The 20,082-nt window shown below is 43.3% G+C and overlaps 1 protein-coding gene across 1 annotated transcript in view; it reads right to left on the minus strand.

Annotated features, from left to right (window-relative positions):
- The window catches only part of GABRA5 (gamma-aminobutyric acid type A receptor alpha5 subunit), a gene marked incomplete at its 5' end in the record, with an annotated part of 54,149 nt that extends 34,541 nt beyond the window's left edge, over positions 1-19,608 (minus strand). The window contains 4 exon segments of the mRNA XM_021412309.1: positions 9,922-10,142; positions 10,256-10,323; positions 11,807-11,928; positions 19,456-19,608. Of these exon segments, the coding sequence (XP_021267984.1) occupies positions 9,922-10,142; positions 10,256-10,323; positions 11,807-11,928; positions 19,456-19,541 (497 nt within the window).

Here is a 20,082-nt window from a genome sequence, read left to right on the forward strand (position 1 = left end):
TTGACTCAGGATGCAGCTACTCACTCCATTCTCCCACTGTGATGGGAACACTTTCATAACCAAAGGTTTTCATAACATGCAGGCTGGATGTGGCTCTGGGTAGCCCAGTCTAGTGGTTGGCAACCCTGCACTCAGCATGGGGGTTGAAACTAGATGATCTTTGAGGTCCCTTTCAACTCAGGCCATTCTATGATTCTATGATAACCAAACAATTATTCCTTTCAAAGGGTTTTAAGGAATGATTTGTTTCAAATCCCTGCAGAAAAAGTGTGTAGTCCAGAGAATTGGTGCCTTCTTATTTTTTTTTAAGTGTATACATGTGCTAATATGAACATCTATATGCATACATACTAAGACCCCTTTCCGTACAGTCCTATGGAACACTGTGGATGTGGCTGATGCTGGGTTACCTAACGCAGTCAAGAAGCATTAGGACATGGATACACATTCAGTTCTGGTACTGACGAATGTACAAGTAACCCTGAGATTCACCCTTGACCGGGTGATCTATCTGCAACATAGTTCAGAGGGAGAAAATTGGTTATTCCCAGGAATTCAAACACCTGGAGCTGGAGTGAGACAAAATTTCAGTCCTGACCTATTTCTCCTTCTCAGCCAGGACACTACCCTTTTCCAACTTTCCTGTGATGCTTAAATGTACTATCTTTACATCACACTGAAATGTACTTTGAAAATGCCACAGAGAAGGGTCTGTGGAATAAGTACTCCAGTCACTGAAGTTTTTGCCAACTGTCAATAAGTAATTCAGAGACATGGTGCGCTTGGCAGCAGAGCTCTCATTTTAACTGTACCAAATTCTTAGCATAGCTTATGTGGAAGTGAGGGAACAAGTCTTTAGTTGTCTAGATTAACTGTGTTGAAGACTGGGTTCTCCTGAGATGATCTGAGGTGGATGGAATTGATCTCAAAAGCTACACCACTCCCTGCATGTGGATTACCTTTGTATGACCAGACCACACTTTCTAGACAGGTGCAGAGTCAGATGTTCAGCCTCTATGTATAAGAGATACTTAGAAAGGTAATGAAACAACCAACAGGGCGCTTAAATTATCTGATCTTTGATGGGGATTCAGAGACAATGAAATAATCACACTTCCAGCTCTTAGTGGGAGTTTACAGTAGAGGTAACACCTTTTATTCAACAATATTTCTTCAATATGGGCAAAAGCAATGGATGAAGCATCGAATTTAGCTTATGCATCCTTGCCAAGCAAGGAGTCTAATCATAGAATCATATAATTGCTTGAGTTGGAAGAGACCCTTAAAGGCTATCTAGTCTAACTCCCCAACAAAGAACAGGGACACCCACAGCTCAGTCAGGTTGCTCAGAGCCCAGTCCAGCCTGACCTTGAATGTCTCTAAGGACAGGCATCCATCACCTCCCTAGGCAACAATAATGATCCATCCACAGGATGGATCTTCCTGGAAGAAGCTTCATTCTCATCAGACTAACTGGTGCAGTCAAAAAGAAACAATAACAAGGTTTGGGGCAGTCAAGACCTTCTTTAAGTTTTCCTAGAGAAATTTTAGATCAATACAGCTATGCTGTAAATACTATACACAAAATGCATAGCACAGTATCACACCCATTTACCTGACAGTTTCACTTAAAAAGATCTCCAAGCTTTCTTTCCCTTCTGGTTCCTTATACATGATGAATACTCCTTTAAACCACTTTAAGAAGGCCTTCAAATCTTCCCACTACTGCAATAGCTTCTATTTCTACTTAATTCTTGAGTTAAAACCAAAAAATCTAACTAGTATTAGCAATGTCAAAAAGCTGACACAATTGTTGATGTGGGTAGAGCGGGAAACAACATTTCAATGAACTCACCCTTCATTTTGATGTGCCACACATTGCCCCACGTCCACGTTACACATTTCAGTCATGATCATCTGATCAACATGGCACATTCGGCTCAGTGCTCAGAGAAATATAACTGTTCTTGCAGTGTTCTGTTTGGGCTTCTCACTAGCTCTCCACAGAAAATCATCCCATTTGGTTCCAGGACCAGCAAAGGACAGCAGTGCCTGGTGCTGCACATGGGATTGTCTGGCCCTTCCTTTCAGCACAAGACACAAGTATATGAGTAGGAAGGGAGCACAGAAAGCTCTGGCACATGCCAGAGGAGATGGAGGCTAAGGACTAAGATGGATATGGCACAGTGCACCTGCCCTCCAATTCTGATACTGGCAGTTAAACAATTTGATTAGTGCAGATTTTCTAACTGGCCAAAGGGGCTTTATCTCCTCTATTTCTGTCTGGAAGTATGGCACACATTCTCCCCTTGGATCAGGGTCATCTGGATGCACAACCATTCTATTCTTTCCTACTAGATCATACAGCCTTTATATTTGTACAGACAGGCACAAAAACACAGGCACTATTTTCTGTAGAGATAAATGAGCTAGATTTAGACAGTAATAAAGGATGAGGTGGACCAGATGGGCAGTACCAGCCCGTTTGGAGTCTCTTACATCAAGACTGATATGCACATCGTAAGACAGGTAGGAGGGATTATGATTTTGCAGCCCTTAACACAAAGCTGAAATCCTCGATTATCTTCCATGGTTCAGACAAACGATCTAGAGCTCCAAGACATTACACAAGGAACCAGCCCACTGCATGACTTTATTCTGCTATATGTGTTAGTAAGTTGATGAAGCCTTCAGAGAAGGGCAAATTACCATCAATTTTCTACATGGTAATTGTGTTGCTTCATGAATCACTTCTTCCTCTACCCTAATATGTTCATCTGATAAAATATTCTGAAGCATGTTAGACCTCAGAAGCCTCCATCTCAACCTGCAATATTTCCCATTTATTTCTGAGTGACTACCAATACCAAATACCCTCATCCTCAAAATCCTTCAACCCTCATTTTCTGCAAAACCATATAACATGCAAGCTCTCAAATGCATCTTCCTGATCACCAGCTCTCAGCTAAGCCACGGACCACTGTCATCCCTTGCTAGATAGCCCTCTCCTCATCAACAAAACTCTTATCCTGTATACGAAGTCTTTTCCCTTCATCTAAACTACCAAAGGCAGGACTGTAATATATTGGGGTTTCTTTTGTTCTTCCTAAGGTGTAATATATTCCCCCCCTCCCACCTAGACAAAAGTGGAGGAGTGAACCCAATTTAAGTGTGCTCACATGTTCTGCACTTGCTCAGCCTTGAGCTTTATGTTTCATCAAGAGAAAACTGCAAGTTCTTCACAACACAGCTAGGGGACCAGCTGCTGCCCAGAACATTCCAAAGCTTTTCTCAACTTGCACACTGCCAGTCTCCAGACTACATGAGCACGGGGGTGGAAAACTCCAATGGAAATAAGCAGATAAGAGGGGATTCACATGACTAATCATAGATATCAGCAGTAACAGTAGCATTCCCAGGGTCCTTTTTTTGAAGCTGTGGAAAAAAATAGGAACCCCCCAGAAGAGTAGAGAGAAATAAGCATCTTTCACACTGAAGTAGACATCTACAACAATGGAGACAACCAACTTCTTAAAAAATTCCCTTCTTTGCACTGTGAGCAATTCTGAGCCAAGAGGCTCAGCTGCAGCCATCAACATTACAGATGAATGAAATTAGCTGGGGAGGATCCCAACCGTACACCACCACTGTGTGTTACAGATTGCTCATTGGCAGGTTACCAGTTCGGTGCAAACATAACTGTACTTCATGGGATGGTATTTCCAGTTTGGCAGATGAAGATTTTAATTTCAGTTTAAGTGAAATGATTGGATGAGTTCATGGCAACGTTTTGCTCCTCTGGTGATAAAAAAGACAAGAGTAGCCAAAACAATTCCTCAGCACCGACCAGGTACTTTCAAAGCTCTGCCCATAGAAGCTGCGACCTGTCCACAGATTTGGGCAAAGACAGGGTCACCAATGAAGCTGTGAATGCTTGGGGGATAGCCATCAAGGCATGACTCCACTCCCTCCTCTGTTTGGTCATCCCCCCATTCCACACAGAGTTTCAGGTCCCCCTGCCTGCAGAAATAACTGATACATGGCCTGGTTCATTCTTAAAAAATGGAAATTGGACAGAAACTGTACCTGCTGCCCCTAACAGAAAGACAGGTCGGCTCCTGTGCTCAGCACAGAGCTAAAACTGAAGCAAGATCTTTTGTAACCCCTCGAAGTCCAGACACACATCTCCCTCATCCAAGGATGAACTGGCTCCAGTTCAAGTTTTGTCTTTTAATCAGTGTTACCCTTGCTGTGAGAGTTTGTGTCTCTGTGATGAAGGTCTCAGAAGGGCTCTGCTCACCTTTATTACCAGTAGAATAGCCTACTGTCATACACTCTACATAGGGACTATATTTGGGCAGATAATAATTGCTCAGTTTTAATATGTTACACCACAGTCTCCTCCCATGCCTTTCCCTCCCTGCGGGTAATTTCACCCCTGGATTTTTTGAAGCAACAAATCTCAGTTCCTTGAAGGACAATTGCCCATGTGCATTAAAAACAGAGGAACTAGAACTGATATGCATGGTGTTAATACAAGAATCCTGCTGATACACTGTCCTTGGGGAAGGGCCCATCACTTCATATACCCCTATTTTCTCCTCCTCTGTCAAAATCTGAATTGATGATAAGCAGCTGAGAGTCCTTGTCACCATGGCAGTTTTTCACCACTCTGTAAGATTCAGCCCAAAGTGAAGAAATTATTTTTTTTCTTCTAGCTTCAGGCTTTTTGAAGCTTGAATAGGAAAGCAGAGGCAGTAGATCTTTAACACGTCAAAAGGAAATGCGCATTTGTATGGTTTGATAGCTCCTAATTAGTTTTGTAATATTTATACAATGCCTAAAGCATTGCCAGATCCTTTTCTGTAAATATAAATGGATGCATAAATAAGACCTTCCCTCTGAAGTAAGAACAACACACATAATTTGAACAGAAATGTTCTCATTTAGATGGCTTACTGATTGAAGATTAACATCTCTTTTTAAAGTATAGATTTTCTGGTCACTCCTCACTCAGGGCCATGCAAGCAAATCTGCATCTGAGAAAGGGCTTTTTCTGGCACCGCCAGTGATTGCAAACCTACACATTTCTCACAGAACTATTTTTCCCTAAAAAAAAAAAAAAGCAAACAAACAAACAAAAAACCCCAAGCAAACAAAACCTGGCTTTCCCAATGGAAGCCTTGAAAACAGCACCGCATCTTCCCGTTAATTGCTCTTACAGTCAATAGTTCTACAGTATGAAATCGCTAGCTTGCTAAGGAAGCGCTTCATAGAAGAACAGATTGTGTGCAAACACGCATCCAGAACACGTGTAAACTTGCACATCCAATTTTAAGGCTGAGTGCTAATGCAGGAAGTAGCATTCCCAGCATAGGTAAGCTCTGCATCCACTCAGAATGCCCAGCAGCGTGCTAATGCTGCCATCAAGCGGATGGTCCATCTACACAACTATGAATTTTACATTACTTCCACAAACAGTAAAGATAACTGTCTTTTGAAGCCATACAAAAGATTTTGAGAGTTTCTTAACGATACAGACAAATGCTTGCACTCTCAAGCTCGTAAATTATGCATCTGCAGGTTAATGAGACAGATCCCTGGAGGCGCTCAAGGCCAGGTTGGATGGGGCCCTGGGCAGCCTGAGCTGATGGGTGGCAGCTCTGCCCATGGCAGGGCGTTGGAGCTGAGTGAACTTTAAGGACCCTCCCAACCCAAGCTATTCTGTGATTCTATGATTCTGAGATTTAACTGTAACCACAGCCAGAATCCCTGGCAACCTTCAATTGCCATAATAATAGGGGGAAGTCTTTTTGTACACACATCACACACACGACCATGTGACAGTTAAAATCCCAAATTATAGCAGATGTTTAGATACCCAAAGGTAGCAAAGGTGGTCTGGGGTCCATTCAAATTGAAGGTAGGAATGGGACTCCAAGGAGCTTAGCCCTTGTGATGACATGAAAAGAATGTTCAGCATTTAAAGATGAAAGAAAATCAACTTCAATTGTTTATCAACTGCTGGCCAAAAGCTCAGCTATGTTCCAAAGGCAAACATCATCTGCTTCACACAATTTCTGGCAAAAAAGGCAGACTGTCAGCATTCTTCCAGTGTTCTACAGCAAAGTTTATCAAAACTTCAATCTTTACAGTCATTTCCCATTGACTAAAGAAAAGCTGCTCACTGAGACAGCTGAGTTCTCTTAGCTTGAAAAGGCTGCTTAAATCACTGTCCTTGAAACAGAATAGTTTTAAGGAACAAATGAGCTTTATGCTTTTAACAGCATTTATTTCTCAACTCAGATAATCTAAATATTTTTCAAGCATTTGAAGGGAGAGAAGAATAAAAATTTTGCCTGCCTTTACAAAGCTGTTTTCTATACAGATGAGTGAAATATGAGCCCTTTACCACAGCGCTCCTACTGAAGGAAAATAAATAAATAAATAATTTAAAATGGAGCTGCAGACAATACTCCCCTCTAGGGGCAGAAAAAGAATTTGCAACACTCACTTCAGTGGTGTATCATTCGCAAACCACATCAACAAAATAAAAGAGATAAGGCCTACCAACTCAAAGACAACCAGAATTATAAAGCCATTCCATGCATAGAATACTGCTATTTATGAAATCTATCTAAAGAGCACATAGTGTTCTTATGTTCAGGTAGAAGAGTTTTAATACTGCATGTTACAGAAGTGTATTTATTGCAGTTCTACAGCAAAATATATCCTATCAGCACCTGACCTAGACTACAAATCACAGAATGCAAAATGAAAAAACTTCAGTTATCTTTGTAAGTAAGCACACTTATCATGAAAATATATGTACTGCCAAGTGCTAAAGCTGGAAGTTTGCTCATCTGATCAAACTCAGTATATTTGGAAGTCAAATAAGAGGAGGGTCAGCATCAGCTCAGCTGCTTTCCTCCTCTTCATTCAGGCAGCCAGATGCGAGGTTGCAAAAGCAATTCCAGCATCTTTGTCAATGACAGAGGGTCCAATCCTCCCAGCACAGATTACTCCTACGTACAGTCTGGGAAGCTCACAATTCCTCCTTGGAAATGAGGGGGATGAAGAGCTAAGGGAGGGCTGTCTCCACACTCTCAAATCCTGTGAGCCAAGTGAGTGGGGTAGGCCCTGCAGAACACAAGGCTCATACCCCTGCTGAGGTCCAGCATCCTCCACCAGCACAGTGCTGCTGGGACAAGAAGCTTTGCCCCCAGCATCCCAATTTCTCAGGAAATGCTATTCTGGCAGCACTGAGGAGCCGTATCTTTGTCAGGATCTGCTTGAGGGGCTGAGCACAGGTTGCAGCCACACAGCATGGACAGGTCATGCTCTTCCACTGCCTCCTGGCACAGCACCACTACTGCTGCTGAACTGTCCATCACAACAGACCATGATCCTGAAGACAGCACAGCTCCCTGCACCTTATCACGGCAGCCTCTCAGCTTGAGTTTGAACAGAATAGGATGTACACTCTTTTATTTTTAAAGTTATTATTTGCAATAGTGGAAAGGAAGCTATTTAAAAAATTTTGCGCTCCATTTCTTATCACATACAGCACGGTTAGTAGGAATTTATTTCCACACACATGCACACCCACACTCTGAATACTCTACACAAAAATTTTTAAAAAAAATTGTTTCATGTTTTTTAGGCTACAAAAGTATTCTGTATCTTTCTGTAGCCTACCAAAACACAAATCCCAAGAAGCCCTAGCCTAACATTTTGAGTGTGTCAGCAGCCATCCAACATAACTCCCCAGGCTCCTCTCAGAAGGGTGGGTAGGGCTGCCTGAGGCCTCCTCATCCCTGCTGCTGCCACATGGGCTGTGCACCAAGGAAACCAGGTTGCCTGGTAAAGACATGTAGCAGGACAACAGGAACACGTGGACCAAGCCCACAGATTGCTGGAGCAGAGCAGCCTTCCCCCTGGTGCACCTACAGCCTGTGGCCACGGTTTTACCACTCCCTGACAGAGCCACTTCCGCAGAGCAGCTGAAAGGCAACAGCAGCTTGCCCAGGCCTTGCTCTGTTCCCTCAGGTGGCTCTGTTATCTGCTTAAAAATAATCAAGAAACACATCAGCGGCAGTGTTTGGAGTTGCACAAAGGTAGCCCTGGCTGCAGTGAGGCTGCCTTTAAGGCAAGAGTAACCAACATTTTTTTTTAAAACAGGTTTCTCTTATAGTTACTTTGACTTTTCATTTATCTACATAGGTATGTATATCCTCACATAGACAGCAATAAACTCCTGAATCTACGACGACCTGAAATGAGGTTGTGGTGAGGCAGGGGCTGGCCTCGTCTTCCAGGTAACAGTGATAGGACAAGTGGTAATAGCCTCAACTTGTGCCAGGGGAGGTTCAGGTTGGGTATTAGGGAAAATTTCTTCTCAAAAAGAGTAGTGAGGCACTGGAATGGGCTCTCTAGGGAGGCAGTGGAGTCACTGTCCTTGGAGGTATTCAAGAACTGTGTAGATGTAGCACTGAGGGACATGGTTTAGGGGCATGGTGGGGACGAGTTGCTGGTTGGACTAGGTGATCTTAGAGGTCTTTTCCAACCCTAATGATTCTATGATTCTATTGCTGCAATCACTAATTCAGCAAAAAGCATGAGAAAGAACAGCAATATGTGTAGCAGAAAAGTGATTTTTTTCTCCTTTTTAACATGACCTGTATCACCTCTAAGCTTTTTCAGCAGTTGACCAGTTACAAATGTGATTATCTAAAGCTGTAAGGATGTACTTAAGGATACCTTACATCTCCTGAATCTCTCTTCCTCTGTTCCATTCAAAGGAAGGGATTTAAGGATAGGCTCAAATAACAAGTAAGTAAATAATCAGGACCAGAACACCTGAAATAAACCCTGAGAAGCTCTAGGTACCTCCATATAGAAGTGTAAACTCAACAATTACTAACCTTGGAGTCCCTCAAATGTCCACTACCCCTACAGAGCCAGCCTCACAGCAGGATAGAAGTGCTTAACTTCACTGGGGGGCAAGTGCTCAAAATCCTCATTTCAAGGTACTCTAGCACCTAATGCCAGGTCCCCAGCCACTCTGATGGGTCTCATGCATCACTACAGGCTCCTATCACACAGGCTTAGAATAGGCTTTTTCTTTCATCTCTTTTCAAGTGTTGTCTGTATAGCTACACTCTCAGAGAAAATCTTGCTGAAGATACATGGAAATCTTAATTACTACAGCCTAATTACTTTTAATGAGCAAATCGCCATACACTGACATGGGATTTGACCTGAGAAGAACTTCAGACAATCCTCTAAAGTCACTGATATCATATATAATATGTAGGTTATGCAATGATGAAGCCTGACAGTATCCTCCAATCAGATGAGAAGCACAACCCTGAAGAACTCAGATGCCAATTTGCTCCTCTGCCAGTGTAGTGCCAGCTTTGTTTTCAGGAAAATACTTGCTAAAAAAGCTCCACAGTATTTCTAGTGTACTTCATTTATCCCTGTGATTATTTGCCTTTTAGAACAATTAGTGAAAAAGAGTAATAATAAAAGCTTCAAGGGTTCAAACTGTACTGCCCCAGAACAAGATGCCAGTCTGTGGCCTTTGGGACAGTTCCGCAATTAGCACTGTAGCTACAGACACAAACAGTAAGTGGGAACAGAACTGCACTAAAAAAGCTGTACAGAATCATCGAATCTGTTGAGAATATGTTTTCCCCTTAATCAAAGGAAATATCTAAGCACCAGCAGTATTCAGAAGCTACAAATTAATTGGTACTTGTAGGCAGTGATTACGTTTTCCTCTTGATATTCATATAAATATGCGCGAATGACTGGCTGCATGGCCCTGCTGTGGGTGGGGCAAGCGCCATGCCCCCCTCCTGAGTCTGCAGATCTAGCAGGGAAACTGCATAAGAAGAAATGAATCTCGGGTATTACCTCATTGTATACAGCAGAGTGCCGTCATCCTCGAGGCGCAGAAGTTTGTTTGGTGTCGTCATGTTGTGAGCAATAGACTTCTTGCCATTGTGGAAAAAAGTGTCTGGTGTCCAGATTTTGCTGGCAAGCAGGTTGTTGAGAGGGAGACGCTGCATAGGTCCTTTGAATCGAAGCCTTTCGTCCTTCCAGCTTTGTCGGAAAAATACATCTATGGTGTATTCCTGGCACAAAGAAACAGGCAGGTTACCACAGGGTCAGAGCAGCAGTGATGATTCTGAAAATGACTTGAGCCCAGTAAACGCAAATGAGTCGGAAACCATGTGCTAGAACTTACCATCTCTGTGTCTGACACGGGGCCAAAACTGGTAACATAGATATCTGTTTTCACCTGAGTTATTCTCTCTGCAACAAATATAGACTCTGAGTCAGTAATTGCTTTAAGATGCAGTTCGTGCTTCTGATGCATTTCTCTTTTAACAACTTCTGAATCACTCCAAAATCCCCAAAAGCTTGAAATTAAGAAAATGTTTGAGGAGACATTTCATCCCTAATCAAATTCAGATGTCAACCTTTGAGAGCCCAGCCTCCCTCCCTATGATCACTGGAAAGAAACAGGACATTCAAGGGTGCAATTCCCCTGACCCCACTTTCAACACCCGCCATAGTGTAACTATGCCTTGGAAAGGCCTGTTTCCCTCCACTTACCAGGGTGATTTGCTTGATGGCAGACATCTGTACTGTAGTTGTTCAAAGTTAGGTGAAACTAGTTCTACTGCCCAGACTCAGAAGACTCAAGACTGAAGCCTAGAGGAATGCCTTGAGGCCTCGAGGCCAAGATACCTAGAGGCTGGCCTAGAGCCTTAGAGATCTAGAGGGAGGCCTAGACCAAAGGCCAAAAGGTCACAAGGCTGACAAGGAAATCTTTAGACTCTGAGGCCAAGCATGTTGCTACAGGAATGCCAAGAGACAGCCTAAGAGTCCTCGAGGCACAGGCCCAAAGGGAGACCTAGAGGACTATAGGCATAGATTCCTAGAAATTTCAGAAGTTCATTACATAAGATGAGAGCACTGAGCCCTATTTTCAAGCATCTCTGTGTAAAGTGAGAGGAGAAGGAGAGAAAGGAACGAAAGCAATGTGTTGGTCTCATAAGAGGAAGGGGTGGGGGTAGTCGGATTAAAAAAGGGCCAGGAAGAAACATAACAGATGGTTTACACATGAGTAGAAGATGAGAGAAATCTGGAGGAAAGAGAGCTGAGGGAGGGCTCAACAGGGTTAGAATGGCAAGTAACTACTCACATGTTACAGTTTTAAAATAGCTGCTGTAGAGGTTATTGAAATGATGTATCAATAGAGCTTTGCTGTAGCTGTCTAAATACAGGTGGTTTGGGGTTCTGTTTTTAACAGAGAATTTGTCACTGGCATAATTTTATACAAGCTGACCAGCTAGGGAACCCTGCAGCAACCTGCTAGCACTCTGTCTCGCTCACCTTAGAAGAGAGAGAAAAGAAACCCAAACTGTATTCAGTTACAGAAAGCATGCATCATACATGCTCTTCTCATTCAACTTCAAATGACTCACATGACCAAAAGAAAAAGCCTTCAGTTACTCTTGTATGGAGCCCTGTTTGCCAGGAGACAGGTCTACTTTTTGGGCCCAGTTTGGTTAACTAAACCCATCCCTCTCATCAAGGCTGTGCTGATAGCAGGTGCCCTACTTAGGGACATGGTTTAGCAGGCAATATTGTTGGTATGTGGATGGTTGGACTGGATGATCCAAGAGGTCTTTTCCAACCTCAATGATTCCATGATTCTGGGGGAGAGTGGCATGGGGTCACCAACCACCACCTGCACATTCACTGGCTGCAGCCACCCCCGCTCCTCTACCTCCTAGTCCTGGGCGCAGCCGGTTGTCATAGCCATCCAGCAGGCCATCCAAGATCCTGGTGAAGATGGTAATGTTATCATTGGTGTCCTCTTTTCCTGGTGCTGTCGGTGTTTGAGATAAGCTGTTACATGCAAAAGAAAAGAGACTCATCAAAAGCTGTGTTAGGGCGTCAACCTTGTGGAAGCTTCATGACAGGAGCCTCTTCTCTCCCCTCTCATTTCACCTGTTCCTTGTTTTTCCCTAAAAGGAATACCGCAGTAACCAAACCGACAGTTTTTCATTCGTCATCTCTCTTCTGCATTAATTAGTTTCCCTCCTCGTAGTATGCAAATAACAACAGCATGTAATGGACCTCATTCTATAAGGTTTTGGCCAGATTTGTGTTTTTCTGCTCTTGGTCTGAACTCTTTATTTCAGTGAATTATGGAAAAAAGTATTTTTAGATATTGTCCTTCGAGCCAGCAAAACATTACCATTTTTAATTTAAAACTTACCTGCTCAGGTGCCCATGGCTCAGATCTGAAGCTGGATTACAGAGAAGCACCCACCAGTATTCCCCAACTCACAGCACAACTGGAACTTGTACTTTTAAGACCATTTTATTTTCATTCAAGAGAATCCCCTGGTTAATAATGGTTTTGCTTACTTCAAGTTTATAAACAAAAACGCTTCACCCACAGCAAGCAATGAGTACCTATTAAAACAGCAACCTTGCTCAGACTCAGTGCTTGATTCAAGTTTAAGTCTCTACTGAGAGTGCCAACAAATGTTTCATCTGCTACAACGGGCATATCACCCTACTGATAACCGCACCCTACCTTATGCACCCTGTCGAGGGACAGAGATCACTTACACTCAAACAATCTGAACTCAGTGTGACCGAGTGACCCAGAGATTGCAAAATAAATAAAATCTGTGTCTATTTACTATCAGTCAGCAGATAAATAAATCTGTAATTAAATAGAGACTCTCAAAACACTCCTCTGAATACACTGCCTTGTACAATGTTTGTAAAATATGCATTATACTTACTTAGCAAAACTGGATTTATAAGAAGAAAAATAAAGGACTTCAACCTGGTTTCCCCTCCATACGGCTTACACTAACAGGACCTTGCTGACACTCATGCAAGTCAGCCTTGGCACAGACTGTTTGGGGACACAAGGTCTGGCTCACGCTGGTGGTCACATAGCCCCTCCCAGTTAGACCCAGTCGTGCATCTGTCCCCACTACATCTTGCATGCTTCTGCTGAAAAAAGAAAAGATTGCAAAGCCTCTCAGGAAGGGGGAGCAAGATTCCTAAAAACACCAAAGCACAAGTAAACACCTGACCAGAAGTGATCCTCATAGCACAAGGGATATTGGCACTGAGGTAATGAATTTAAGTTGCACCGGGGGAAGTTCAGGCTGGCTATTAAGGAAAAATTTCTTCTCAGAAAGACTGCCGAGGCATTGGAACAGGCTGCCCAGGGAGGTGGTGATCACTGTACCTGGACATGTTTAAGAACTGTGTGGATGTGGCACTGAGGGACATGGTTAGTGGGCACGGTAGGGATGGTTGGAGTAGATGATCTTAATGGTCTTTCCCAACCTTAATGATTCTATGATTCTATGATTAAAGAGACATTAGACGTCCTGCCTAGTATGCCAAGCCAGTCAAAAGACTATACTGTTTGTCAGTCATAATCGAACACGCTCACTACTCAGTGAGTAAAGAGGTTACAAGTGGCAGTCTAACAAAAAAGGACAGGAAATTAAATTTTCACAGGTTCTTTCTATTCAGCTATCATAATTAATGCTTTGGTAAAAGCACGATTTAAAACTTTTCTCATTTCTTTTTAGCCTTTTTTTCCATGAGAAAGAGACATGCATCATGCTGTCTGCCTGTTCCACTGCATCAACATAGGAATCCATTCCCATTTTCCAATGCATCTGACAAAGAGGTGGAGAGATCAAACTTCATTTCATTCCCACAAGTTTCATGAGAAGCAGTGACTAGACAAGGGGAGAGCAATCTAAATTAGTGCCTCATTAAGTAAAAATGTGAGGTCAGCAGCCATCTATTCCCTCTGGCTTGCTGACTGGGCCAGTCAGCACGTATGTAGCTCAAAAACAGCCTCAGCAAAACCAGCCCACCTCCTCTCTGCTAATTAAGAGATACGGAGGAGATTTGCAGGCAATTAGGAAAGATATGGGGCGAAATGGACTGCAGAGGTAAAAGACAAGTGGTGCAATGGGCGACAGGAACAAGGGATGGCAAATATGGAGCTGGGATTATTGTAAAGGTCCGGTGCCCGGGACGTAGCATACAAAGCTTCACTAGTTCCTCTGCTCTTGAAAAAGCTTGTTATTTTTAGTGCTTGTGTCTGAATTCAAAGCCAATTGAGCTCAGAGAGATTTTCACAGAACTATTTTTGTGGAGATGGGACAAAACATAACTAGTTCTCATAACCTCTCCTGTAATACAAGTAATTGATGGTGCTTCATTCTGTCTTGACTATAGACATTTTACCACAATGGTATACACACCCTAAATACTGAAATACGTATATAGCTTTGCATAGTTCACAAGAAAAGCTAATTAATAGATAAAAAAGCTGGGGAAGTGACTAGGATAAAGACTCATAAAAAGTCAGCACTTCATCTGCAAAACAGCAATCCAATTTAGATTTGGCAGATCACTTCACCCGAAAAAGACGGCATCTGATGCTGAATTTCAGAGAAATGTCAGTATTGTGTGAAGCTCCGTCTGTAGATGGATTACGGTTTGCCATTAATGCAAATGTTGCTTTTTATTTCACAGAAAAGTTAGCATTTTGTTTGCATTCCTGAGATTGCTGATGAAATAGCAATTCCCATTTTGGAGTAAATGCTGAGGTTGCCTTTTACAATGTAAGAGCTTTAAGGCTGTACTGGCAAAGTTATATGTGTTGTTGTATATTAGATACTATAGCTGTATGAATAGTGGGAACACAGGTGATATCTTAAAGCAATTATTTCCACATGCATAAAGACTAGGTTTTATCCAAAAAATTGGTAGCTAAGCACTTTATCTTCTTGTTGCGATCAAAAATGTTTTTAAGGAGACATTTTCAGCTATGGAGTAAAAATAAACCTAGGTAAGAACCTTAGAAGATGCTAAGAACATTCAAAGATAATTAAATTTAAAGCTCATTATTGAACATAAACTAAATCAACCAGGAATACTTCTCATTACATTTATTTAATATTGCAGTTTCAGGGTGACTGAAAAAATCAGAAGCTACGGAAAGAGCCATCAGAGTAAAATCTAATAACTCTCTAAAATGCTCAGCTACCTCTTCTGATGAGTTCATCGCTTACCATTTTAAACACTGTCTTTTTTGCCATCTAGTCAAAATCGTGTCACGTTCTATTCATAGTTCTGTTGCAATAAGAGGAAGATAGATTATAGATACTTCACGATTTTCCCAAAACATTTTTTTAGAAGTGAGAGACACTAAAGAAGCAACTGAGGAGTATTTTGTGATTGAAAGCTGCATTTTTTTCTCTCTAAGAATAAAGTTTCCAAGAACTTGCTTTAATAGGATTAGGAATTATACTAGGCCTCAAGACAAATCAGCAGTTTGTGTAGAAGATGGTGGAGAATGCATTTGCACACTTCTGGATACAGTCAGCTGGCCAGATATCAAAGGAAATAGATTTACTTCTCTAAGAGAGTTTCTCACCATATTCTTGAGATCTGAAAATGCTGATATTGTTTTGTGAATTTGTGCACCAAAAACCCAATTCTTCCACGAAAGATCCGAATATGGGAGAGGGATGACTGAAAATAATGAAACTTCAGTGGCCCTTAGAGATCCTTTAAGAATAATGTCATTCTTTTATGCACCAAGAGCCATACTTCACAGCCTTCTGTGTACAAGTCATTTGTGAGCATTGTGATGAAAGCCTGTTTCCCACGGGGTAACGTCTTAACACTCTCACCCCCCTCGCACCTTAACATTCATTCCAGCACCCCAGAGCCATACTGCACCTCCCAACACCCCCTGTGCTTCCAGGCTGCCAAAATGCTGGCTCACGGGGAGCTTTCTGCTGGGCAGAAGGGTGAACCTCCACCTGCCTCCTCTCAGCATTTCTAGCAAACCCGTTTTTCCATTTGTTGGAAATTGGGCTGATGGGTTCAAAAAGTTATCTGGAGCCACTGAAGAAAGAAAAAAACAGGATACAAAACATAAATGGATGAGCATGATCACGTAAGCATATGATAATTTACAGAAAATTAATCTTAAAAATATGAGGAAATGCTCGCTAGCATCTGTGACTACTCAGCAAGGCGTAACCCAGCAGAACGAGCTGCACAGTGCTGCAGAGACCAATGTGAAGTAAATGCCACGGGCTGAAGGGGAGGTATGCTCAGCCTAAATAGCAGGATTATGTTCTCAGTGATAAGGGCAGTGAGCTAGTGGGAAAGTATGTGAAACCACCAAGCTGCCACGGCGAGATTCTCACCATGAGCAGAGAAGTGTTGCGTTGGCTAGAGCTACGTTTAATTGCAATCTTCTGCTTCCCGTGTTTCTACAATTGCAAATATTATTAGCAGATGGTAGCTGATCTGTGGTTACACCAACAACATCCGTCCCTGCTGGTTCAGCTCTCGGACAGATTCCTGAAACCGCACGACAAAATGCAAGTGTGCGCAGGGAGCGCGTTCCACCAGCGCGTCAAGAGGGATGTCAACAGGCAGCCTGGGGCTGGCCACAAAGAGCAAGTGTGCAGCAGGGAGGGCTGGCACAGGACCAGGCACGTGGGACATCTCCCTGGTTATGCACAGCAGTCACCCATGCTGACAGCCCACACAGGGTAGGGTGCTTGGCAGTGCCACTGCACCCACCTGCCAGGACAGGATCCTGCCCATGGGGAGCACAACCAAAGTTGTTCTGCCTCACCATGTTAATCTTGCAGGGACTCAAATTCAAACTATTGTTTTTCCTCTGACCTGATGGCAGGAAAACACCCACCTCCTGCTTGCTATTGGCAGCATGATCCTGTAGACCTTGCAGACGTGAAACACAACTGAATCCAACTCTTCATGTCAAACAGATGGAAGAAATCAGATTCTCATCTCATCTGAAAACACTCTTCACAGTAATATTTTATTTCTAATTATTCAAATTACTGTCAAAGTGCTATATGCTTTAACTTTTGGTTAGCCCTGAAGTGGTCAGGCAGCAGGACTTGACGAACTTTGTAGGTCCTTTCCATCGGAACTATTCTGTTCTGGTCTAGTCTACTCTACCCTATTCCAAATATTTACCTTCAAATCAACTATCTTGAAATACTTCAGTAACGTATCTTAGCTCCTTAGGGGTAAGTCACAGAAGTTTGAAAAAGCCTCAACCTGTGCTGGACTCGTTATGCAGAAGTGGGGTCATAAAACTGTCAGGCAACAAGAATGGGGGGTTGCATGCTCTTCTCCTTTAACGTATATCTTGAAAGTTTGATTCAGTGACTTTTCTGTAAATAACTTCTACAACAATGCCTACAGTCCTTCTTTCTCTACAGCCTACTAATGGGGACAGCACTCAATAGTCATTCCACATTTATGTTAACCATTAATCACAGACTTTTGCTGAGATTTCTGAAGTAGCCTAGGAGACTGAGATACATAATTCCTATTTATTTTACCAGGCATTGTGCATCAGAATCCCCAAAGGTGGCTTTGACTATGTCAGCAAACACTGTATTTATGATTTAATATAATCATGGAATGACTACAGAGAACCATAGACAAATCTCTGCCCTCATCTGTAAAGCCCTACTGTATTTTGTGTCTAATTTGTGGCCATTTGACCAATCACTTTTGTTCAGCACACTGTTAAAAGCACTGAAATGTAGCAGCGCAATTCAAACGTGGATGAAGCTAATAAAAAAGAATCTGATAGCACCAGCAAGTATTATCAGTATTAGATTCTGGATTGTAGCAGTTAATAAAGCAGCCTACATGCAAATTGTACCGCTCTGTCCTGAAGAGTCAGTCCCAAAGCACTTAGCAAATTACACTCTGAAACTGCTTCTGCCTCCGAAACAGAAGCACTGGTGCATCCTCTGTCTTTTGAGCAGGGTCAAAATTCAGCCCTAAGGCAGCGTGTGAGTGGTGCAGTGAATTGGAGCTGCTTACCTCTGCAGGCCCCGGCTAAAATTACGAGATCAGAAATTGGGGGGTGGGAGGGCGGTTATGTGATGATCTCATTTTAGTGCACAGCAGCTTTTGGATAACTCACAAAAACAAGTGTCCTAGATTCCCCTAGCTGTCCTTCTCTGTCGGGTTACGGGCCGCAAGGACTCCTACCTGGAGCTGGGATTCAGTGTTTACCTGGGACTCAAAAGGGAGAGTAAGGTCCTCAGTTCTGCAGTACTGCGTATCTATTCTTCTCTTAGAGGAGCAGTGCAGTTACAAGGTAGACAAACCCCACACCAAAAAGGTCTTGCCAAACTATTGCAGTTGAAACCTTCTGTTGGGATGAAGGATGGTCAGCAAGGGTTACAGCCCGCAGGATTTTCTCAATGCGTGAATATTTTCTTAAATCCCTGCCGTGCCAAGACAAGGAACAACCTGCCCCAAGCCATCTAAGCCCTCTCCATTTCTACCAGAAAGTCCAGTGGGAGTTTTGCCCTAGGCTGCAGTGAAAGCAGGCTCCAGCTTTTCCAAGATGCCCACATTGGACTGCAGCTCTCTGCCCTCCCTGCGGCGTGCAGGTCTGCAGCTGCTCAGACATGGCTCCCTGCTCACAGGTTTCTGTGGGACTGCACAAGGCACACACTGAAGAGAGGGCTCAGTCCCGTTTACAGTACAGACATCTTGCAAAGTTTGGTCTTTCTTCTAGTTCCAATCTGGAAAAAAACATTTCAACTGAAACCAGAAGCTGATTTGCATCTCCATTTTGTACCTTCTTCTAGCAAGGCACTGATGGGCATGCTTGTGAATCAGCACACGGGGAGGATTCATTTCTTTTTTCTAGTGAAATCATAAATAATTGTTCTCCTCCACAAAAAAAGAACCAACCTACGTTTCCAGGGCACTTGCTAAATGCTGCACATCCTGATTTTGGAAAGTCCACAGGATCTCTAGGTTTAGGAGGAAATCGATAGCTAGGGGGTTTCTGCTTTTGTGTTTATTGAAGAACAGTCGTAGGAGTATTTCACAATATAGTTTTCTGAATGTCACCATCAAGACAGCATCCACAGCAAAAATCAGGAAACGGAATTCCTTGTTACACGCTTCTGAGAAATGCAATTTCTGGTTATCCTAGCAAGTTTCCAACTCGGCCGTCCCCCCGAGCAGTATGTGCTGCTCACCGAGGAGCCTGCCCCAGCCAAGAGCACACCCTGTGCCCTGCTGTGCAGTGTTGCCCGTGCTGTGCCCCGTTCAGATCGCTCAGGCCCCGTCCAAGCCCCCCATGTCCCCGCCAAGCCCTCCTGCAGAAGCGATATGAGATGCTGAGGTGGAGCAGGAAAGCAACCCACCCCCCTTCTCCCAACACCACTACATTCAGATCAAACGCAAAGCTTGCTTGTTTTGTTCTGCTCCTCCACACCACATGGAGCCAAAGCTTTTCATTTCCTTCCAAAAGCCACAGCAAAAATCCAAACGTAATTGGCAACTCACCCGAAGCGGCCGGCTAAACTCATGGAGACGCAGAAGAGGAAGAAGTTTTTGATCATGATAAAGCCAGAGACCGTTCCATTGTCCATTCCAGAGGAGATGCGTAACGCAGGTGGTTGCTTGGGGGAAGGTGCAGCTGCTCACTTTGCTCTCACGCTGCAACAATGCAAAAAGGAAAAATTATCACAGGTCCGAGCAGCAGGACGGCCGGGCTCAGCCACCACCACGTCTTCTGCTCCCTGTGTTTCTCACAAACTTATGGAGGCTTATGTAAACATCAGCTGTTTATGTAAAATTCTATACCGGCAAGGACATGCTTTACCTTCTGCTGACAGCAAACTGCAAAACAGGGAAAATTCTTGGTGGCCCAGTTTTCCTTTCCATTCGTTCGTCACCAAAGGCACAGTCACCATTTTCCACGCGCCGCTTCCGACCCTTTCCCCATCTCGACAACTTCCCCACGTCTGCAAACCCGGGGCTGTGTGCAGCCTCCGCATCCCCATGCTCCGTCGCAATCTTTTCCCATTAACTACCCGGCTTCCCTTTCCAAAATCCCAGTGAAAATGCCAAGAAACACCTACTGCTTCTTGGAATCCACGCTGCTGATGCACGGCTTCGCAAAAAGAGGGG

This window comes from Numida meleagris, chromosome 1, assembly GCF_002078875.1.
Source record: "Numida meleagris isolate 19003 breed g44 Domestic line chromosome 1, NumMel1.0, whole genome shotgun sequence".
Taxonomy (NCBI): Eukaryota; Metazoa; Chordata; class Aves; order Galliformes; family Numididae; genus Numida; species Numida meleagris.